The sequence below is a fragment of the Equus quagga genome, chromosome 2 (genome assembly GCF_021613505.1).
Source record: "Equus quagga isolate Etosha38 chromosome 2, UCLA_HA_Equagga_1.0, whole genome shotgun sequence".
NCBI classification, from domain to species: domain Eukaryota; kingdom Metazoa; phylum Chordata; class Mammalia; order Perissodactyla; family Equidae; genus Equus; species Equus quagga.
The window spans coordinates 178,784,301-178,808,581 of NC_060268.1; the positions used below are offsets into that span (position 1 = coordinate 178,784,301).

At 43.9% G+C, this 24,281-nt stretch overlaps 2 protein-coding genes across 3 annotated transcripts in view; one reads left to right on the plus strand and one right to left on the minus strand.

The window, feature by feature from the left end:
* DOCK1 (dedicator of cytokinesis 1) overlaps nucleotides 1–24,281 on the plus strand; it is a 502,522-nt gene that overhangs the window by 221,402 nt on the left and 256,839 nt on the right. The gene's annotated exons all lie outside the window — the stretch shown is intronic.
* INSYN2A (inhibitory synaptic factor 2A) overlaps nucleotides 1–24,281 on the minus strand; it is a 59,409-nt gene that overhangs the window by 20,700 nt on the left and 14,428 nt on the right. The window contains exon 2 of the mRNA XM_046651128.1: nucleotides 17,900–19,094. Coding sequence (XP_046507084.1) covers nucleotides 17,900–19,089 — 1,190 coding nt within the window. The 5' untranslated portion in view covers nucleotides 19,090–19,094. The remainder of the gene's footprint in view (nucleotides 1–17,899; nucleotides 19,095–24,281) is intronic.

The following is a 24,281-nucleotide window of genomic DNA, read 5'->3' on the forward strand; positions in this document are numbered from 1 at the left end:
TTACATTAGAGCCTTGAGTCCTCAAATTAATTATGCTATCCTCATTTTACAGAAGAGAATACAGTAACACTTCAGGTCCGAGATCTCATTATTCTTAGACCCCAGGCTTCAGATGCTCTGCGATACCCTGTTTGTACCTGGGGACTGGTGTTCTGCACTATGTGTAATTGGCAGCTCAGGAGAGTCAATGAATCCTGCAATGACAGGACAAGGGCTTCAAGTACCTGAAATGCACAAAAGGATTCTCTTGCAGGACCTTGGAGTTCTTCAGTTAGAAACTGTTTTTTAAAGCTCTTTCTGAAAAGACTCTATTCTTATGACCTTGTAGAAAGCACATATATATATTTTTTTACCCTGTTACAGTCAATAAGCAAATAATTATTAAGTGCCTACTAAGTATTGGGCATTATTCTAACCACTGAGGAGACATTTTTGAATAAGACAGAGTCTTTGTCTTTATGAAGCTTATAGTAGAGCAGGAGAGGCAAGCAATACATAAACACACGAATGAATGGATGGATAGACGGATGGATCATTTTTGATACTGCTCTGTGTTAAGGAAGTGTTGTGAAGGGGTGGCTTTGGCTAGCACATCAGTGACATGACATCTGAAATGAGACCTGAATAATAAAAAAGCAGTTAGTCATCTGAAAATCCAGGGCTGAATGTTGTAAGCAGAAGGACCATCACGTGTGAACATCCTGCAGTGGGAATGATGTTGGCATGTTTCCAGGATAGAAAAGAAGGCTAGTGTGGCTAGAATAGATGGAGCAAATGGGGATGGGGAGAGATGAGATCATGTAAAATAGGAAGCTCTTTGGACAATATTTTAAATTTAATGGAAAGCTACTATAGAGTTTTTCTTATAGGTGGGTGAAAGAATGACATGGAAAACACTTCCTCTTAACTTTTACTGTCACCCCTCTCCTTTTATAATATAATTTGCATTTAATTTCCTTTCTCTTCTTTCATTTACAACCCAACCTAACCCACTCAAACCTGAGATACAGTATAGTCTGGTTGATGTCTGTTGATAAGAAGCAAATGAGTCATCATGTCTACTTTATATGGAGATGTATCCATGGTGACTCTTTTTTTTTTAGCTAGTTTAAAAGAAAATAATTGGTGGTCAGTCATATTTCCACCATATCTGTAGTATGAAGATGCAGTATGAAGAATCTGAAGTATTTTCAGGATCTCATTGCCATGAACTTCTCTTGCAGAGACCCTTCAGTATGTTTCTAAGGTTTTGTTTAGGACCTTTCTTGTGTTTTAAAGGATTCAAATGTTTGGACTCCATAAAGGTAGCTTATAGAAATAGAGGTCAACGAGAGATTAATTTGAGGGTGAAATTTAAAGTATTGCCCTTGCGTCATGTGGTCAAGTTCCAGGCTGCCTCCAGCAGCTAATGTCAATCAAGGTATGCCTGCCAAAGTTTTATTAAGCATGAGGATGTTCCCAGTAGAGAGCTTAAACTATGTAATCCATTGTGCTTATTGCTTTGATAATCCATCTAATAGTCTTTGGAGCTTCCAAGCTGTGGGGGTTTAGCTTCACTGATAGTTTTGTGGTCACATTAATAATTGTGTTGCAGCATCTAAATGAATATGTTCTCCAAATGCAGACAAAACAGATAAGTTCTTTCTACAGGACGGGGAACATAAAGTGCTGTGATGGAATTTCCCTATTTTTTCCTTCTCAATTGGAAGCAAGTCATAAAGCCAATACTTAGAATGATTATCTTTCTAGATTTCCACTGCCACAAAGAGGAGCAATCCAAAAACTCTGAAATGCTGGAGCAGATACTTCTCCAGTGACAGCAGGGCTAGAGATCTTTCATGATTAAAAGTTTGGAGAAGAGAGAGCTTAGATTATTGATGTAAAAGCTGCAGAGGAAGAACATCTCAGTGAAAAATTAGATTTTTTTTTGTCTTGCAGTTAATTGCTACTGTTGTAAAGCTCTCTTCTTTTTTGTTTTGAAGAGCTTATACCTAATATAGGTTTATCATCCTGGTCCTGTCACAATGCCTGGTACACCCTAAGTGTTTGGTTAATATACACTTGAACAACTAATAGAGTCAGTCTTTGCCTTCTCATATTGAAGCCCAATAACAGATAAATCTAATGAAAAAATTCCAAGTAAGTGCAAAAAGCAAATGAAAAGTATAAATTTTGAAAAGCTCTGGTCCTTACTTTTTTCCCAGTACGAAACCCTTTGGAGCTCAGTGATAAGCACGCTTATTATAAATATGGATTTTTAATGCATTATTTTTTGTAGACATCATTATTTATTGTCCCATTACAGTTACTTGCCATTTGTCTGTATTTTCTGGTCTTAACAATGTATATAACTTGAGTAAAATATTCAGCACCAAGGACAGCACCAGAGCCAAGAGTCTATGGTGCTGTCTTTCAATACTTTTTCTTTTCTCTCCTGTTGACCCTCTTGGCCCCTATCCCTCCGTATCACAGTTCTAATCCAGGGACCAATTCCAGGACCTTCAACCTCTCCTCGCTTGATGCCCTTTGGACATTAATGGGTCAGGGTAGCCAACTAGACGTGAGTAATGAAATTCAAAGGGGGATGTAAAGAGCATGGACTCTGTGAAAGCACGAGGAGGAGGAGTTGTGCCTGATTTGTTGAAGCAGAAGGGATTTGGACAAGCTAATTTCACAAGGTGGTTTTGGTGGAGTCCAGTTTTAGAGTCATTTCCATTTCTGCTTCGTAGTGAATCAGATTTCTTCACAAGAACTTGCTCTACTTTAAAGAAAGTAAAATGAGTGTCATTTAGGAAGACAGCATGGAACTCTACTCGGGGTACTCCCATTCGAAGAAAACATCAGGGCCCCCTTTCTTTAGCGGCCTGGAATTCTCAAGTTTAACTCAGCATGCAGTTTATCACTTTTTCTAGCTACCTGAGGCTTCTTTGCAATAATCTGCTCCAATTCTTTAGTTGTCTTTATAAAAAATTCCTGATAATAAAAATATACTTTTGTATATTTATATAAAAAAGACAACATCAGTGATAATTTTGGGTATGAAAGTTTTCAGTTATTCCTGTTGCCAATCACAGCAAAAGAGGCAATGGGGAGTGGAATTAACAGCAACAACAATAACAATAAAGAAGGAAGGCATGTGGCAGAGCTGGTGTAGCAGTTCTTATAACACAGCCGTGGAAATGATAAAGGAAGAAGGATGACTGCCAGCTTCAGCCTGAGCTATACCACGGCTGTGTCCTGGGAGGCAGGGACCGAAGAGCAGGGGACAGGAGTGACAGACAGCATCTGCTTTTTCATGAACACATCACAGGGAGATCTAAGACAGCAGGGCCCTAGGTGGTAGGAAAGGATGCTGAGAAATGTCAGAGAAAGGTCACCAGAAGCTTTCTTCCTGGCCACATATCCAAGCTGCTCAGTGTCTCTGAGACCTTGAAGATGGGGCCTGAGAATCAGGACTAACAACTCTGAGTCCTCCTCCCCCGAGTCCCCCCCTCCCCCAAATATTTGGTGAAAAAAGTCAGGAGAGGGAAAAAAAAATACATTTCTTACTGTGCCTGTTATCAGAAGCAGCAAAGTCCAGCAAAATTATAAGCATCTCAGAGGAGAATGGTTGGCAACTGGAAATTAATTCTATGGTATTTAATAGTAATTACATTGGATTATTGGATTGACTTTAATGTGCTGTTTCTACTGCCACAGCCCCACAACACTATTTTCTCTGTAAGATCTTAAGTTCTCAATTGGAAATTCTCTTCTTGCCTTCTTGAGTAACTGTGGATGGGGTGTTTGGTTTTAGATTTCAGAAAAGCATTCTTCTCTGAGCTACCATCACAGGTGTGTTAGCATGCAGCTGCTGCGGGCCCCTCCTCCAGCGTTTCACTTTCGCACCGAGTGCAGGGTGACCCAGTGCGAGTGACCTGGTTACTAATTTGCTGGTTTTTTAAGTGGCATGTTGATTTTCAGCAAGTTTAGAGTTTCTACCACGTAAGCGAACGGCATTTTGGGTAATCTAAAATCAGGGCATGATCCTTTAATTGCAGTCGTCAAAACACGAGTTACATAGGGTATTGGAATTGTCATTTTGCATTAACTCAAAGGTACATGTTAAGCCGTCAGCTAGAGATGGTGGTTGCTGCACAAAAGAACACGGCACAGTCTCTGCTCCCAGTGATAATTCTAGGCACTTGTTTAATTTATTCTCTTAATTCTGATCTCTCTTGTTCCTTTGGCTTTCTCACTGGGTGCCAAAAACCGTTTTTGTCTTCTGCATTCTAGTCCAGGTTTTTGCTCCAGCTGTCCCTTCATGATAACTAAGCCATCATTTATGTCAGCATCTTATAGGGGTTTTTCACTTAATAGTCTCAAAGTGGCATTAATTAGAGGCATAAAATGATACCATTACTGTTGTGGGGAAAAATTAAATTTCAAAAAGTAGTCAAAGTCACCTGTTTTCAGTGACCCCCTCCTATGTTTGAAGGCCACCCCCGGCAGTAGTTTTGTCTTGTTCCTAAGGCTACGTTCTCACTAGGAATTTGCCAGGTTATGCCCTGGAAGTGTAGTTATTTCATGTATCAGCTGTTCAGGAGCTAACGTGAATTTAGCTAACGTGAATTCCCCATATATCCATGGTAACTCAACTATTCTCTTTTAAGCACTTGAGTGGTTAAATGCCAGGAATTGGGGAACATCTAATTTAAGTCTGTTATAAGAACATGAAGTCGATTTTCCTAACAAACACCAAGATTACCCATTGGTCAATAAAAGGCAGTACTGGCCTTCGTTGGCAATGGGAGGACCAGTTCCTTTCTCCCAGGAGCTGAAAGGAGCTGCCTTTTAGCCAGTGGCCAACTTGCTATGTTAGGCTGAGCAATTCTGTGTTCATTAGTGGCCTTGGATCCCCAAGCAGACAAAGCAATTTGTTTGTTTTGAAAACTGAGGTTGTGTTTTGAAAAACACAAAGTAACAGTGACACCCCCTACCCCAATTCTTTGCAGCACCCCTGCCTCAGGAGAGTCTAAGTGGGCTCCTGGTTTTGAAGCCTTAGTGTTTGCAGGAGTAGCACCATCAACTGCCCTTCAGGTGCCTTTTGGCCAGCTGTCAATAACTTTCCCTACCAGAACACTCATCATTCAGTATTGTCGTGGCGTGCTTCATAGTTTTGTTTGCCCAGCTAACGTCTGGCGTGCCAGTTACAGGAGAGGTGGCAATAAAGGTTTGTGGATGCATGAAATGATGAATGAAAGAGCAAATGAAAAAAACATTAATTGGGAAAGTAATTTTGTCTCACTAGATCTATGAGGGTTGGTTTGATCTCTGTTCCAGTGCAATTTAGCAGCTCTTACTTGACATTTCAATAAAACTTTAAAGGACTTCCTTCCATGTTCTCTGCTCAGTGCCTTGAATATGGTATAGCAGTGCCTACATTAGAGTTGCTTTAGTATCATCACCGAATCATTTGTGTTTAGAGAATTTTTATTTATTATATGACTTGGTTTTTCTCTTCTGCCCTTTTGCCTGTAGATGTGACGCCAGTCCCATTAACTCTTGGTTTCCTCTATCTAGGACTTCTTCTTGGAGGAAGGGGCTCTCACTGACATTGAAGTACACCGTACACTTCTTCTTTTCCACACACACTCATGTGATCCTCCTCAATATGAATGTGTATGTTCTAAACATTCCTTATATAAAATGGAGTCGTCCTGGTTGACTCCACTAAGGGAACCCCATGTCAAAACTCAGAAGGAACATCCCTCTACCAACATGATGGTGAGATTTATGGCACTGTCTAGTTGAGTCTCAATGCAGCTGAAAAAATGTGATGGCTAGCCTGGGAACTCCAACACCATGTATAATTTTAGCTTGTTGGAAAGTTTGCGGAGGTCCAAACAAATTACTTAGAAATGATGTTTTAGAGCACAACCTGTTCATAAGCTGAGGTGGGTCTTTCTTCTTCCCATTTGTCATACCCTTAATTTTTTCCACTGGAGAGTGAAGTTCTCAAAATTATACAATCTCCTTCTCCCTAAGCTAGCACTTGAGATATTGACTCTTGAAGAAATAGCTCTATATTTAAACCCTGTGTTATCTCATTAAACACATCAGGAGAATTTTCAGTAATCCTGGTTATTTCTACTTAGTGTTCTAATTATAGATCTTAAAGGACTTTGCTATAAATTAGCCAAAATAACTAACTGGCCGTCACCATGCTTCCTGTGTGTCAGCTCTATGCATGGCCCTTTGCTAGGGAGTAGTTGCTAGGATGAATAAAACATAGATCTTGCCCTCATGACACTTAAATTCTAGAGGACATATGTTTCCAAGATGGAGAATTGCTTCTATATTAAGGGACTAGACGTCTATAACTTTGAGAAGTAGCACTCCTTCCATTGGACTGTTTCTATGCTCATTCAAACCAACATCGTTGGTTCTGGCCCAACCTCTCTGTTCTCTCATAGGCAGCTCAGCGCTTCCTCTGGCAAATTCCCAGCACCCTGTTTGTGGCTCTCTGGCAGACCTTTCCTCAGTGGATACTGATGACGGCAAATAGAGGTGTCTTTCTAGGTGTGACTGAGAGCCTGCTGGTGGCCATAAACACATCTTCATTCATCTTTCCAATCCTGGCACTCAGTCCAGTGCCTTCCACAGAGCAGGCCCTGAGGTGTGCCTCATGAATATCTGTTTCTTTCATAACTCATAGGAAGTAAGCGCCCTACGTCCCTTCTCTGCTTTAAATGTCTCCACAACACTGATCACCATGGAACATGCCATAGACTTTAGCTATTATTTTGCTTTTAGTCTCTCTCCCCCACTAGAATGCCAGCACCATGAGGGCACAGATTTTTGTCTGTTTGTTCCTGAATGTTCAGTGCCCACCTTGGGAACTTAGGTATAGCAGATGCTCAAGAAATATTTTTTGAGTAATGAATGAGTGAATGAATGAATGAATGAATGTAGACTCTGTGAGAGTATCCTGCTGAGTTAACTGATACCATAGCCTCATGCTTCTCAAGAGAAAAATAGGGTGCTCAGCTTTGTGATGTTCCCAGCTGGATCCGGTGAGAACATATGTCTACAGGTATTACCATGATCCCATCTTAAATTTCCCCAAACAAGTGGAAAAGGTCAGTCGTCTTCCACTTCCCACACCCAGTTATTAAAATAAATGGCTTCGTCTGCACCTAAACCAGCCCCCTCCGCACCCCCAGGAAATGTCACTTCTCTATCCCGGAAGCAATCCTGGTGAACGCGTTTCAGTGAGAAACACCCTATAAATAATGAACTCGGTGGCTTTCTTTAGACGGTGTTGACAAATTAACTTCTCTTGGCCTAGCAGCTCCCCACTTGTGGTGACACTATAATTCTGGGGAGGCTCTGGCTGTTAGGGAAGCTTTTAACGCTTGTTTTCATTACAAAGAATTAAAGTGAAACAACAATGGTGTTTAGTGGTAGAGCACCCCGGCTAGTGTGGAGGTTCGAGCCCGTGTGGCCTTTCGTCCCCTGAGAGTTAGCAGGAGTCAGGTGGCCCCCCTTGCTTTCTCCCTCAGCCTTCTGCCTCACCTTCAGCAGCGCTGCTTGTTGTCTGAGCCTCGCCCTAAGGCCCTGCCCCATCTCCCTGCCTGCTTCCCTTTACCTAGAGCCACAGAGGAGGAAGAAGGTAGAATATATTATTATTACTGCATAGACATTATTATTACTGTCAGAAATACATGGGGATTTGGACACAGACACAGAGAGGAACACTATTATTAGGGCAGGACTTTTTTCTTTAGTCTTTTATAATCATATTTCCATAATATAAAATCATGGTATGTAAAAATTGGGGACGAGTGTAAATATTATTTTGTGTGTGAACTACCTAGTTATATTACAAACCAGGGAAAGCTCACAGTTTCTCTCATACTTTCTTGAAATCAAGGAGACACTATGTTGCAAAATGATGACAATAATGAGAAAAAAGTCACTCACCCCAGAGGGCACTGGGGGTGGCTATTAATAAGGACAACAACTTTTTAGGGCTGAGCTGAGGCTGAGTTGATTAACTTGTTTTCCTGGAGGAGAGATAAAGCTTAAGCTATAATTCATTGAAAATTAATGAAAATGAATTTTGGTGGCACTGGCTACCAAACTAGAATGAAAACAGGAATGTGAGTACAATCTATTAGAACAGATTTTCCTCTGGCTTGCCATCTCTCTCCAGCACCAGTACTGTCACATATCGTCTCACTGACAGAGGTTTTAATTTGAAGGCATTAACGTTGTGCATTCGCCAGTGGTTCCAGTGGTAAATATCCACAGAGGCTTTTATTGTTGATTTATGATTTCTTTTGATGTATGTTTTTAGAGCAGTTTAGTTAACAGTTTTAAATCAGAACTTACTCTTCATGAAGCTTTTGTGCTTTGTTTTGAAAGCCTGACATTGTACCTTTCTTTTGGTTTTTAAACAAAAGCTTCAGAGTTCTTGTAGCTGAAGATTAAAATCTTTAAATTTTGGTGTCATCATTTATGAAATTCTTGATGTCTGGCTATGAGACTTTTTTGGGAAGATAATCTAGTGCTGTAACCAATGAGATATTGATGGAAAAAATTTTACTCCGTTTTTGGCCCAACTATGCCCATTTTAGATCATCTTTACCTAGGAACTTTACCTAGGAACGATTTTAGATCATCTTTACCTAGTTCTCAGAAATGTCCTTTCATATCTGGCCTTTAAAATACATGCATGCTTATTTTTATGTTGAATTGAAAACTTCCCTTCAACTCATTGTTCACATGAACCTGGACCTAAATTTGAGGAAGGCAGAGCCAGAGGGACTCGTGGTGGTCACTCGATGAGCCACTCACATTACGGATGGTGCGCAAGGGCCCTGAGGTGCTTTCCCCAGGAAGGCTGCTCATGGATAGATTTTTTGCTTGGCACTCAGGTCCCTAGACTTAAAGATCAATGGCTTTGATTTTTCTAAAATTACCTCAAAGAAGGGATTCCTCTCACTGATTATGAATCCTTCAAAACATACTTTATTACTGGGAGCCCTTCAAAAGGTGGTTTCTGCTATCTCTAGCATCAGAAGTCTGCTTTCTCCAGAACATAAAGTCGCATAGACCTTACCAGGTCTGGGCGAGGAGCCTCTCAGCCCCTTCCAGTCAAAGGAAGAACCCAGATTTGCAGTAGCAACAAAAACACCAGCTTTTTAATTCTGTGCAGACTTACAGGTTTCCCATTTTCAGAGAAGGGAGGGTATGGGTGCTCAGGCCTGACGGGTCTAGATGTGAATTCTGTCTTTGCCATTTCTCAGCAGCCTTTGACCTTGGAGAATGCTGCTTAGCATATCCAAGTTTTAGTGTCCTCGTGGAGATAATTCTACCTCACAGTGTTATTTTCAGGATTAAACACGACAATGCAGAATGGCCAGCATATTGGAGGTGCTCAAAATAGATGAGCTTTGTAGATGCTGTGCCGAGAGAGACCCCACTGGAACCCTCCCACGGATCCAATGGGAAATAGAGCTCAAACCATTTTTGCATAGCTTAGCAGAAATTGCATGGGATTTTAAAAAGTATTTGAAAACTAGAACTTGCATGGCATCTCTTTTTTAAAAAATCTGAATTCTGGGACACAAATCCATAAATTCCATAAACGTTCACGTCATGCCTTGAATTGCTCATTTCATCTGCAAATGGGTTGTCTCAATTGCCCAGTGGCTCGGTGGTGAGGCTGGCATTCATCTGCCAACTTAAAAGGCCGGGGAGGTATTTGAAAGCTATTTTAACATGCTGCACAGGAAGATTATTTAAATTACATTTTCAAGTATGTGTGATACCTACATGAAGCCCAAAGCGAGTATTTGGAATGTGTTTTATAGTGTTACAAATATGTTTGCTTCACTTTTCATATTAAGGATAGAAAAGCTTATTATTTTTCCAAAACTTAAAAATAGCGTTTACAAATTTATGTAAATATAAGCTATAGAAAAAGTTCACCATGACGCTGTGCATTAAATGAAGAAAAAGCTAGAAAGTATATGATGTGTGCTTTCATTTCAAAATCATAAAGCATGAAAACTTAGACTTTAGAACTTGAATATTTCATCGCAAATATATAAAAGCCATGAGTGGCAACAGAAAAAGAAGAACAAAATGGTTTCCCTGAGAACTATTCAAAGGATTGCAACCTAGAAGGACAAGGCCAACTCCAGCAGGTGTAGCAGTAGAAGAGAGAAGCAATGGACCAAGTGTCGGGAGGAAAAAAGAAAACCTAACAGTGGGATCATGTACGCATTTATTGCGGCCTTCTGTAGAGAGGATTGTGTTGGGTTTTTTTCCTTTCTCTCTGTACACTTTTTACAAGTATTTTAAGGCAGTGGCTGAAATTATGATGTTGTTAGACATGTCTGGGAAAGTTGTTCTTAGAGCAGAAAGGAGCCTTGAGGTCCCTCCTCTCATTTGGACTGTCCTCCTTTCCTATGGAAGCGTGGAGCCCAGACAGTCTCGGAGAGCTCGGCGAGATGAGCTAAGACTAAACCCGTATTTCCTGACTCCATATCAGCAGCCCTGTCCGTGACGCCAAATAAACTTGCCCTGTACTTTTCTCTGAAAACGAGAACAAAGCTTGATGTCTCCATTCTGTAATCCTCAACTCCTCTGAACCCTTCAAAATAAACCAGCCTATATAATAAAGCAAGAAATTCTCTCTGGAGGTGTTCAAGCCTGCTCCCTTGCTTGTCCTCATTGCAATTTAGCACTTGGAAGGCTGCTTCTCAGTAACAAAGTAGCCTGCAAGGATGTAACTTTTACTGAGTGCGAACACAGTCCGAGATTGAGAGCCTTGTCTTCTGTGTTTCACTTAATCTACACAAGAAGCCCATGAGGCAGGTTTTTGTAGCTCTCTTTTACACAGTAAGAAGCTGAGGTTGAGAGAGGTTAATGACCCCACCCACGCACAGTTAGCGGGGACAAGGGCCCAGTACAGTTGCCAACTCAGGACTGGCTGAGCTGAGCCAGGCTGTTCCACTCTGCTCCTCTCCTGCATCTCATTCTCGGAAAATGGAAAAGCGAAGTGCACGGGAGGCAGACCTCCGTCAGCTGGCTGGAATGTGTTTGAATGTTTTGGGTTACAACCCATGTGCAGAGACACTGAAACTGATTGTCAAGAACATTAGAAAGTGAAGTGCTGACGTTTTCATCCAATTCAAATAGGGACCGATAAGGGATAGGAGTGCGTTTGGCAGGGAAGAGGACCTTTCTGCTGCTGATTTCGCTGCTGAGTGCTGCATCCCTTGCTGCTCACATGCTCTGCTTTTCTGTGATGCCTCCTGCCAGATGCTGGGGAAGGCAGCATACAACCTTCCAGAGAAGATCCACAAGGATCATTTGCAGAACCACAGAGGCTAGTGAGACGAATGCCATCCTCCTCTCCTCTTCGAAATCTGGCCATTCCTGGCTAACCAGGTGGAAGACTTTGATCTCAATTAAGTGCGTAGGTTTTGGCAAGAGTAACCCAATCATCCTTCTAGAGGGTGCCCAGCCAAACTGAGATGAGATCCCCTAACTGTGCCCAGCTGTCCCCTCAGCCCTCCAAGTGGGGCTCTGGAAAGTTCATCGTCAGAATCTCATGCTGGGACCTTGGTGATTCCCCTGCTCATGTCCTGGCTGCTGCAGTGGTACACATTTTCCATGTTGGTTCTTACTGCTCTGTGACTTAAAGAAATTAAATTGTCCCCTTATGCTCTCTCTGTAATTGTGATGCAGTATTTATTCCGTTTGGGCATGGGTAATTAGAGAAAATTCAGAGAGATTTCTCACCCCCTGACAGGTCCTTCTGAAGAGGGCCTGATTCGGAGGGATTTGTCAATATAAGGACAGAAGATAAAGCAAGTACCTAATTTCTGTCTATGTTGCATCAGTATCTAGGTGAATGCGGTCACATCACACAAATACGTGCTGTGATGATGACCTCTTATAACTGCTGGTGGGAGAGTGAGACCTTTTTCATGTTTTCATGAAATGCTTTCATGTATGCATGATACATATAAATTACATATATGTTTATAATACACACACACAGCATTCCAAAGCAGAATCCTGAAGGTTATATGGACTGATGAACAATTAAGGGTAGGCTTGAGCAAACCGAATGTCAGTGACCTGGGAACTCTTCAGAAGTGGCCCTGAGTTCATTTGACTTGTATCCCTCATTGCTTGGCACAGTGCCCACACTTAGGAAACCCTGACAGAAGCCTTCTGAACGTGGGAATGAATGATGCACCTGTTTGTGTGGCAGTCACACACCTGGGATTGTCCTGCACCCATATTCTGACCTGGTTTTCCATTGAGTATAAATGTGGTCACTACATTTACAAGACCACGTCGCAGAAGTTGGCAGACTCCGGCCCGTGGCCAGATTCTGGCTACTGTCTGTTTTTGTAAATGAAGTGTCATGGGAACATGGCAATACTCATTTGTATATGTGTTGTCTGTGACTCCTTTCATGATATAGTGCCAGAGCTGAGTTCCTTCAACAGACTTTACGGCTCTCAAAGCCTTAAAGATTTGCTGTTTGGCCCTTTGCAGACAAAGTGTGCTGACATGTGCCATATAAGAAACGGACCCTGCAGTCTTCCAACAAACACACATCCTGTGAACCTGAGCCCTGACCTCCACATGTGTGTCCCACACAGGGCTCTTCACCCACTCCGTGGCTCTCCTCCTGGTTTTAGTCATTAAAAGGAGAACGAAGCTGAACAAGCATGAGTACAAGATTCCACATTGGGTTTGAGTTAACTCGTCCCTCAGACCTTTTTTCCTGTCTCCTTTGTTATCAAAGCCACTGTGAGTGCTGCCCTCAAAGGCCTCTGATCTCACGGTGATGCCTTTGGCTTAGTTTTCTATCACTGTGTGCCCTGGGCCTCACACCATGGAGAAATGCCCCTTTCTCAGTGTGGTGGAACAGGACCCGTGAGGGGGTCGCAGGGACTAATGGGAGACTGCATCGCTGGATTCACAGCCCTTTCCTGCAAGCTACCGGGCTCCTGGGTGGGTTTGTTATTTAGGATTTTCTTCTTTTAAATGGTAGTCTCCCATTTGGTCTGTCTCTGTGCAGCCACAGAGCCCCCGGAGCTTCATGATTTCATCTCTACTTATTGGTCACATTTAAGGTCCAGTTGTCTGCTCCTGCCTTCCTCCCCGACACCCAACCCTGCAGGTAATACCGGCCGATGCTGAGAGACCTGACCAATGAAAGAACCTCCTTCACTCTGGGCAATGGCAGATCCTGCGCTTGTGCTTGACAGCTCGGAAAAAGCTTCTCATGTTGTTCTCAGGTCTTCTCTGAATAGCAGAGTCTCATTAGGCCATTGCCAGCCAATGAACCCATCAAGACACTAAATGTGTGGGGTGCAGCATCTTAGTGGGAAACAGCCATCTGCCCCTGGAGGTGCCACATCACAGTTGCTGGTGAGCACGCACCATGAGCACTGCAGCCCTGCAGCCCGTGGGTCGGAGGCTCTGCTGCCCAGCAACCCATGGATGCTCTGGGGAATTATGACTGTTGACAAAAATTGGTTGGGTTTTGAAACTCAGTGCCTCATTTGCCTGGTTCTCAGCCTTCAACGACTATATGAGTGGCTTATTTAGGTAGTCTGTGTGACCCTGAACTTCCTGCGAAGAGAGAAGAACAATCCGGAGAGCTCTGAAATAAGCAGGGTAATTCCTGGCATTCATGCAAGCAGAGTGATCAAATGCTGCTGCCCTGCATAAAGCAAGCCATTTGAGTGAATTGCCCAGACGTTTTATAAGGGACTAAAGGCATGATTTTCAATACTTTTTACACGTCTAACTACTCACAGAATGCATCTTACTGAAATGCTCCTAGTAGGAAATGTCCTTTATTCAGTGCCCAGTGTGTCTTGGTTATTGCTAGGAGCTTTGTAGATACCATCTTTTGAGCTTCTACCATCCCTATTTGATAGAAGATGAAATGGAAGCTCCCTGAGCTTAAGTAACTTGCCTAAGCTGGAACCTTTCTCTGCTGAGGCCTTCCAGAAATCTCCATAAGCAAATGAGATTAATGAAAGAGGCTCTTAGGAAAAATAATTTGGAAGCTAGTGAAAGTGGTCGTGGTTGGCAACACAGAAATTCCTATGCACAGAGTAAGAACTACTGTAAAGAGCTCACCTGGCAAACTTAATCATGCAGTTTGCACAAACTCAATAGTGAGTTTGCATAAACAAATAAGCAAATAGTGAGAAGAAAAAAAGTCTTATTATAGAGTTAATACATTCAGTATGCTTCGGGAAACATAATTTGGCCCACGGCCACTAGCCAAGCTCCAAGATTATTGCCTTTCCTAGTTCTGTCCTAACATCATACACAAGAGCAGGCCTGTGGCCTCACCCAGCCTGGCTTAAGCCTACAATGTGATGTGCATTCGAGGGCAAGACTTGTCACTGGGATTCAAAGTCATGCGCTCCGCAATGCACACCAGACGGACGCCTTCCCTCACCAGGAGTCCCCTTAATGCAGGTAAAATTCTCTACAAAGCAGGCCCCTCCATGCTTTATTGGGGGTGAAGGGTGGGGAGAGAAATTGATTTTACCCAGCTTCTGAGCATTCTCTACTCTAACTTTTCAACTTTAGAATATTTTCCAAGGAAAACTCTATTGATATTTTAACTTGGTCATGAAATTCTTTGTCATGTTACATAATGACTACACAACAATCTCCATAAAGTAGAGTGAGTTTTCCTGTTTTCTACCATAAGAGGCAATAAAAACATCTATTTCCTAGCTTAGTTTGAGTACATAAAATAAGTCCTGTGAGTTCCTCATTTTACTAAAACCCCTATTTCCCAGTTCAGATCAAGTACATAAATTAAGTCCTGTAAACTCTTCCTTCTAAAGTCACGGTCGTGGAGCATACCATTCAAGGAATCGGTCTGATGCTCAGAGGAGCAGAATGGTAAATTTTCAGAATTTTGTGAGCTGGTTGAAATTGGCCACAGGAGCAGTATTTACACCACTGAAATCAGCACATGTTACTCCCCCTCCTTCCAGGGCCAGTTGTTAAGGATGTGCCAGCACACCTCTCCCCACTCCCTGTGACTGCACTGGACGCAGATACTTGGGGATGGGATGAAGAATGAGCTTGTTTCTTATCTGCCCACCTCTGAGGCTGTTGTCTTCCCTGTGTTCTCACATGGAAAATAGTAGTGGAAATTGGAATTTTAGCCAAATTATGCATTGATCAGGAGAGGTCACCTTCAAGGTGGCCTTGGCGTTTGAAACCACTTGATTCATTGAGTCCAGAGGGCTCAGAGAGAGGTGAAAATGAAGGTTTTTAGGAACAGATGGGGGAGTTCATCAGGATAAGGACCTGCCTTTCTATTGTGAGCTTGTCGTGTGCAGGCAACAACGGGGATTGATTTTAAAGCAATGTCATCCTTTGCCTTGATCTAAGGTGCTCAGGCCTCAATGGCTAGGAGGCAGGCACTGTGCCATGCTTTGGGGATGCTGGGTTGATGATGGAAATGTTCTCTGCCCTGTGCAGCAGCCAGTCGCCACATGTGGCTCTTGAGCACCTGAAATGTTGCCAGTGCGACAGAAGAACTGAATTTTCAATTGTAATTAATTTGAGTTTGAATTTCAATACCCACATATGGCTAGTGCTCACTGTATTGGACAGAGCAGCTCAGGGCTTTCAGGGACAGCACTGGGTGGAGGCTGTGTGCTGCGGGGGTTGGGACATTTATTACGCTGGACTCAGACATGGGGCTGCCAAGTGTTCTCCAGACCCTGACATGCTGACCAGCAAGACCGACATTCACACCTCTGGCAGGCAGCAGCCCAGTCACATGCACCTGGCACTGGCTAAATGGATGAGGAGGTCACCCATATCATCCTTGCCTCCACTTGCAGGACGGGCAATCATCTCCACCTTACAGGTGAAGAAATGAGGCACAGAGAGGTACAGCCCTTGCCCAGTCCTCAAAGCCAGAATTCCCAGCTAGACATGTCTTACTAAACACAAAACCACTTTGCTAGACTGTACACTCTCAGAGAACTCAGGGGATCCCATTTAAAACACATTTCCACACTTGTCCTAAGAGTGTAAGAAGGAGCCTCCATATGTCACCTGGCTCTCCTTTCACGGGTCTTGGTGAGTGTTCAGGCTTTGCAGGTTCTTATTGGGCACAATGCACAGTAGCAAATGCATTGGTTTTACACCATTTGGTGGACTTTATTTCCCAACTGGTGATGTGGGTATCTTGCTGTTTTGCTGTCTGGTTTAAGTCATTACCAGCTATATCAAAGTCAGTGATCGGGTTCCTGTTTGGGCTTTTAATTTTTCCCTGGGAATGTGGTCTACTGATCAAGAAACTCCTTGTAGACCCACCTTAGTGTGTTGCTTTTGGATATGTACATGTTCAAGTCTAAATGACTGAAATGGGATGAAAATGGGAGATGTAAACCCAAGACTGAACAAGGCCTTTTGGAAACATTCTATAATGTTAGGTTACTACTGATCTCCTATTAGTTTATTTTATGATTGGTTAGCAACTCTTTTTGCTTAATACTGTGGATTGCAAACAATACTATATAAATAGGAGGCAGGGGGTATTGAGAATTAACTCCCTTTGTGGGAGCTTTGTGCACAAAGCTGGAGAAGCCAGAAGCCAAGGGCAGACCCTGCACCAGGTACCTTGCCTCTGGAGCCAGGCTTAAGCCTCACTCCTATCCTGGAATGCAGAGGTTGTTTCCTCCTGTTGTTGGCAATATACAAACACTGTGTAACTCAGCCACAACAATCCTCTTGAGGAAACTGTGCATGGGGTGGTTTGCTGCCCTGACAATGCATTTCTTGGTGTAGGTACATGCTGGATGCCAGCTTACTTAACCAGGGGTAGGGGCCCACAGCGAAGGGTGCTAATCACTTGAGGCAAAGCAACACGCCTCAGATCCAACTTCCAGAACGTGGGCTGGAGGACTCCAGAGAAGTTCAAGGTGGAATGGGAAAGAGAAGGCCTGGCAGTCTAGACAAAGGCCAGCAAGCCATGGGCACTGTTTCGAGAGGCAGGGAACCAGCCCAGTGCTGGCTGTTTTGTATCAGCCTAGCACACTGCCTGGCCCACACAAGGAAGCTTCCTAGCTAAGCGACTCAAGACTAATGTCCTAGCTTTAGGTCATTTGTTTTTAAATTTGCTGCTGCACAATTTCAAGTTCAAAAGATGGAAACCAAGTTTAGTAATCTGTTATCAGTGCTGAACAGTACTGGCTGTTAACTTGGGATCATTCCCTTTACAACCCAAGCGGACCCACAGGGCAACAGCGGGAAAGGCCTCTCTCTCCTAATTGTATACAGACAGGGCTCGTCTCAGGATGGGCCTGGCTGCTGGCAGTTCCGCGTAAGGAAAGAAAAACATCTTGTCGATTGTGTAAACCCCTGTACGGTCCTGCATATCAGCCTTATTCCAATGATGTAATATAAACAAGTCAGTATCTACTTTGCAAAATGCTATCTGAATTCTTTCTTTTCTCTTACATAATATGATTCCTAAAAGGCAAGTGGCTTCTTATTTAGATTAGATAGTTTGGATTGGCCTATCTATTATACTTCATCAAAATCATAAACTTTTAGTCCTAGGAGATAAAAAGGAAAGATGAGTCAGTTCATTCAAAATATTAAGTATGGTTTGAATTCCAGGCCAGGCAGATGGGTGCTAACCAGCAAGTAAATCTTGAAAGTGAGGATGCAACAGCTAGTGTCATAAGATACTGTGACCCCTTTGAGCTCTCTCTGTCCTCAGACTCTAGCCTGTTCACAGAAATCCTAGCTTTGGGGGACTAGAGATGGACCCCGGGGGTGATGAGCCTGCAGAGCTTCATAAGAAACAGATGAGCATACATACCCTTCCCGATGGGCTTCTCCTTTTTCCAACTCCTGAATGACTCCCAAGAGCACTTTGATGGTTTCTTGGCTCGAACTGATCAAGTTCTCCATCATCTGAAGCTGTGCTTTCAGGTCGACCACTTCTGTATGAGGCACGATTTGTTGGCATTCTTCACCCACAGCGACTGCTGTCGGACAAGGCTGGTTCTCCTCCCCCAGCAGCGGGGCTGGAGTCTGCGGGGGCTGTTCGCTACATTCAGGGGACAAACGCTGCCCTGGGGGCGAGCAGGCCACAGCCGTGCCCGGGGGCGCCTGGAGCCCATTGAGATGTGTGGCTCTCCTCCGCTCCTGGTCGGTCACCGGGCAGAGGGACCACTCGCTCGCGGCGGCAGAGTTTGACAAGGCAGGCTCGGGCGCTTTTGCACTGGGGCCGGGTGCATAAACAGTGGCCACCTCCGTTTTAAACACCCTCCCATGAGCCGATGCAGCGGGTTCCTCAGCATCTGGTGTCGCCCTCTCATGTTTTGCTTTCCCATGCAGCTGGTAATCAGGCTCTTGGGAGGGAGGCCGAGTGGCATTTGGGAGAGGGGTGTCTCGGCAGCTGTGCAAATCAGGGTTTTTGCACGGCTCTGCACAGTTGACCCCAGCAGGCAGGTCCAGCGCATTCATGTGTTCATCGGAATGGAACACCAAGGCCGCTGTCTTCTGAACCCGGCCCGCACCCCACGGTCGGGCCTCCTCCCGAGGCCCTTCCTCACTCTTCTCTTTCGCATCTATTACAAACCCATTGTCTTGACTTTTAAAGGCATCTGCAGCCGGGATGCTTTTGAGAGTCCCTTTTTTGCGGTCCAGAGGGAAGGTCTGGTAACACTTTTTAAGGTCTGGCGAGGTCTGCACACCTGTGCTCTTGGTGACGTTGGGGATGGACCTCCGGGCGGGCACTGTCATGTATTTGCGATAGGCTGCTCTGCAGGACACAGGCTTGGCCTCCCGCTTCTCGCCCAGCTGTGCTGCGGGGAGCTGCGCGTCCCTCTGCTCATTCTGCGCCTCACAGATATCCTTAAAGCGCACCTGCAGGGCTTTATTCCGCTTTTTAATCTGCCGGTTGGGGTCCAGGGCATATTTCATCTCCAGGGCCAGGCAGGCGGCGGGTTCTACTTCACTCTCCGACGTCGTGAGTCCGCATTTGCCGGCTTCCTTACTGACCATGATTCCTGCATTCGGAAACATCAACAGAGGCGTCAGTGGAACAGAAACACGCACACAAACACGGGCGGCACAAACTTTTAGCCAGAATTACTACTGCCTGCTTCCTAATTATTTTTAAACAGGTGAGGTCGGCTTTTAATGTTAAGGAAAATCAGACAGGCGGAGAATTGCTGGCAGGCACAGCTTGAAATGCTTCTCAGATATTAAAGCCTGCTTGCTTTTCCATGTGGGGATACATTAGTTTCTTTTGATAGTGATGCATGTTTCCCCATTAGACAAACCTGCTTCACTATATTCATCACAAAACCCATGGATGCTGCCTCTTCTGCTTCGCAAATTATCGTTCACACACACACCTCATCGTCTCCACTTCACGGGCGGATGGGTTTCCAAATGCAACTTATTTGGTTTGGCTTTTGACTATTTTTTGAGGATGACGCGATTAATCTATTATTGGAATCCAAGAGAATTGCTGTTTTCTCTTAAAGACTTATTGGAGATTCTGGCTCCTGATCAGATAAATGTGGAGAGCCCTAAGATGAGGAACTGAAATAAATTTATTTATGTTAGCCGTTATGGATGCCATGGGAGAGTGGGCCCTACCACTTTATGGGAAAACCATAAAGGAGAAATGTTTGAGGTGTGGCTTGCTTGTAATGGGTTAACACCAGCCATAAAAAGAGCCTGGGTTTCCCTGCCTTTACAAAGGCAGTGTTAGCAGTTCTTTTCTTTGATTCTATGGAGAGTGGTGTTTGAACATACATTTTTTTTTAAAAAAAGGAATTATTCATTCTAGAATCAAGTTTTGTGTTTTGATCACAACCTCTGAAAATGAAAACAATGGTGGTTGTTTCAGTATTTAAATCCTGAAAGAAAATAAAATCATGAGGCTTTATGTTAATCATGCAAATTCATCTTGGGCTGAATTATTAAATGCAACTAAAAAGATGCAGGTGGCCAATGATTGCTCTCGGGGAACACCAGTGGGGGAAAATGCCTTCACTTTATTAGGCAGATTCACAGCTGTTTATTGCACATGGAAGAACTTTCTTGAGGGTTGAGCTTAAAGCAAGAAAATATAGTTAAGTATGTTGTTTGTGAGTCAGTGTTCGCCTTTTCCCCTTGTGTTCGAGAAGAAAACAGTAGGTGGGAGGAATCGGGTGTGTGGGGCCCTGGCACTGGAGCGAGGTCCCAGAGAGGCACGGTCACGGACACCAGCATGCAAGAACTGAACAAGAACAGGCTCTGGCTGCACTGCCCAGCCCAGCTGTCACAGACCGTTTAGGCCACCCTGGGGAGCCTGAGAACCCAACACAGAAACCCTCCAGAGCACATCTTAGGAAAGGCGAGACGCAGGGCTGCTGCTCCAGGAGCCAGCGGGTGTGTGGGCCGCCAGGTACTCCGCTGGTACATGAGGACTATACCTGATGCCTTCATGTCTATGCATCCACTTTAAGGAGGAAACTGAGGTTCAGAGAAGTCATGTTACTTGTTCAACATCACACAGCAAGTAAGACATACAGGCAGGAGCCGGCTCCTGATCTACTGACTCCTGAGTCCATGTTGTTTCTATAACCCAGGGGCCCAACAAACAGAGGGGCAGACCACTTCCCCCACACTCTCAGTTCTTACTGAGTTGAGACCACAGGCCTATGAAAGGCCCCTCCTTGCAGTCTGGGGACCCCATCACATTGACCTCTGCCTCTCAGACCAGCAAGGCCCTGGCACTTTGCAGGCCTCCACTAGTGTTCCTGAATGAAAGGCTTAGACGAAGTTCAAGTATTTGACCGATTATGCCCTGAACAAAGAACTGGTCATCACACAGAGGACAACGAAGATCAGCTCTGCCGGATTCGCTGTAGATTAGATGCGGGTTCCTCAGCGGTGGCCCTCCAGGCACTGTCGGCCAGGTGATGCTTTGTTGTGGGGCTCTCCTGCACAGTGCAGAATGTTCAGCAGTGTCTCCGCTTCCACCCACTAGATATAAGTGGCAGCCTCCAGTGTGACAGCTAGAAGTGTGGCCAAATGGCACTGGGGGGCCATGACGGCCCAGGTGAGAACAGCTGCATTTGACCTTTCACTCTTGGGTGGCCACAGTGTGTCCTGAGAGAAAGCAAAGTGACAGATGAAGGACAGATGGCAGGGTCCACCTCCCGGAGACAGGTGGGTCTGGGGAGCACCTGCTCTGAAGCTTCACTCTGGAAAAGACCCCACTCTGCTCTGGGCCAGCAGTGAAGCAAGTGCTCACCCCCAATGCCTCTGTGTGTCCTCTGACCAAAGAATTCACCCGAAACAGTCTCATCCGGGGGTAGTTTGCAGAAGACAGAGAACAAGCCTTTGGTTTTTGGTGCCTGACTAGGCGCTCCGGACATTTGGAGACCTTTGTAATCTGAAACTCAAAAATCTGGGCAGTTTTGGAGAGTAGGGAAAAGGAAGGCAACAGGTCGCAGTGGAGTGGCTGTCCTGGCTCCGTTTTGGGAGGACTGGAGTGGACAGTGGGTGGGGCAGATCCTGCCTGCTAAAGACAGATAATATATACCTTTCAGAGACACTTATCGCAACAGGTTAAAGGGACGCACACAGAAGGGCCTGGCGTCAGGGAGAGTATGGGAGACGGTGGGGTATAAGAAGGAAATTAAATCTTAACCCTCACTCTTATCTCATATTCGTTCTTTAACTGCCTTTGTTGTCCAGGTATGTCAGAATGTATTGTGCCATCATTCTGCAGAAGACCTTCATACTAGGGAAAATTTGAAAGAGAGAGCATTTTTACAAAAAGCAATTTACTAGTAATTTTTCAGCCTTTTCCCTGCCACTACTGAAAAATGTGTGTCTGAATAAGTTTGTACTACCACGCTATTCATCATCACGATTTGCCAGGAACTGCACTGAAATCATGCTCCTACATCAGTCTGCTGGTTTGGAAAGATAGTCTGAGTCTTGGACCCAACCATCCAACTAATAAATCAAATTAGAAGAATTAATTGCCAGTCGCAAAAGAATAATAAAATAATTCCTAAGGTCTCTATTTTACAGGGAGTTCCTAAGTATATAAAAAGCCGTTTCTCATTAGCAAAAATGATGATAATACTTAGGATTTTTTTTTCTCATTTAGTTTGTTGTTGCTAAATTTTTCTTTAAGTAATAGTAACTGAGTTGTCCTAATCCCACTGATAGGAAAAGTTGTAAGGAATTCCTGTAGTTGACTTACTCTGGCTTCAGATGAAGTTATGAGTTGCTTTTGATGGCTGGATGATATTTTCTCTAGCTTTAGAATGAGATTTTCCTGGACATTAAGCCTTACATTGATATTAAGGTGGATGCATGTTTCCAGGGTGTTCCTTTACTGTTTGTTCAGGGGATCAGGCTTCTAGTGATTTCCATTAAGAAAATGATTTTGTCATGAAAGAAAATTGGGCATCCTATAGATGACAGTCCACAAGACCAGTGGAACCTTCCAGTGCAGTTTATTCATTACTGTTTCATCCATTCATTCAGCAAATGAATGTACATGTTAGTTTGATGTCAACATTCAGTCCACATGTTCCATGCTTCTGTGTCCTAACCCGGTGCCAGCATTCTCCTCCACAGTTCACTTGCATTTTCTCCTTGACCCGCATGGTAGCCTCACAGGGGAGGCACTGCTGCTATCGTCAAGATGCAGATTGAGAAACTGCGGCACCAGACTTTTTTGTAATTTGCTCAGAGTCACACAGCTTGTGGGCGGCACCCTGCATCCTTTTGAACCCCATGCATTAAACCGCTTGCCCTGCCCAGGGAAATCTGTAACCTGAAGTGACCCCTGATAAACTTCAGGAAGCATCAAACAGCTGGGACTCGTCGGAGCGATTTTTTTGGCCTGTGGCCACGAGGTATCTGGGTGCAGGTTATGCAGAGAACGCCCAGGTAGGTCCCAGGAACACACCTGGCCCTGGGCACAGCCTCAGTGAGGGCTGCCTTGAGTTTTGGACTGAGCACAAAACCAAAAAGGCATTTTCAGCAATGGCTTGCCTTGGCTGGGTCACCTCAGAGGCCCGTGCGCTCTGGTTCTTGGAGTTAATCTCTTAGCTCTAAAGCAGCAGGAGTTCATAAAGTTTATTTTTCATAAGAAAATTGTGTTTTAGAATTCATCGGACTGTGCTGTCTTGAGGTGAAAATGGCGAGTCATGGTTGTGCCTGTCTGGCTCACGGAGAGCTAGATGTCGAGGAGCTGTTTGGAATATAAATGTCTTAATTACTCTCAAATTAAATTTCATAATCAAATGCGAGTTGTAAATATATAAACCCTGTATTTTTAGATTAGTGATGGAGAGTCATCTCTGCACGCTGCTTTAAATTAATAGCTTATATAAAAATGTTCATTCCAGCTTAAAGGAGTGAAAAATGGAAGCAACTAAATGCCTAACAATAGGTAAACGGTTAAGTAAATTATGGTGTACACTCACTCAGTGCACCATTAAAATGATAATTATAGTGATTATTTCGTATCATAGAAAAACACTTATGAAATAACGTTAAGTGAAAGAAAACAGTCTACTAAATTGTACTGGAAGAAAATGAACAAAAATGGTCATCATTGTGATATTAGGACTGCATTCGGGGAGATGTATTTTCCCTTTGTTTTCCAGTTTCTTGGGGGGAAGGAGCAGTGTTGTTATATTGTTTGCCAATTTAAAAACCATAGGGTAAAGTCAGTCCGTCTACACCTTAGGCCGAATGACAGGATCAGGCCTCTGGAAAGTATAAACACTTGGATCCGAATAAGAAGAATCTAGAAATGATTAGATTTGGGTACCAGCAGTCTCCCAAAGGTCATCTTTTATTGTTTTGAGCAAGCCTTGAATAAAGAAAGAAAATGAATTTCAAAGTAGTGATAGTATGTGTTTGTGTGTGTGTGTGTGTGTGTAGTCTATACATCTCCACACACACACATGGATATAGATGTGTGTGGATCAGCTGGGGGAGCAAGAGAGTGTTTAGTAGAAGATGTATCAATATGAGAGAAAACTCACTGTTGGGATGGAATTTGCCATCTGTTTTAATTAGAAATAAGATGGATTTGACCTATAATCTGCACTTATAGTCTGAAGGAAACTTTGTGGGGTCTCAGCAGCTGACAAGAGAGACTCTCCATTGGCTTAGCTCTATTCTTGAACTGTCTGCGCTGATTGAGAGGTTTCCAGTTTGACCCT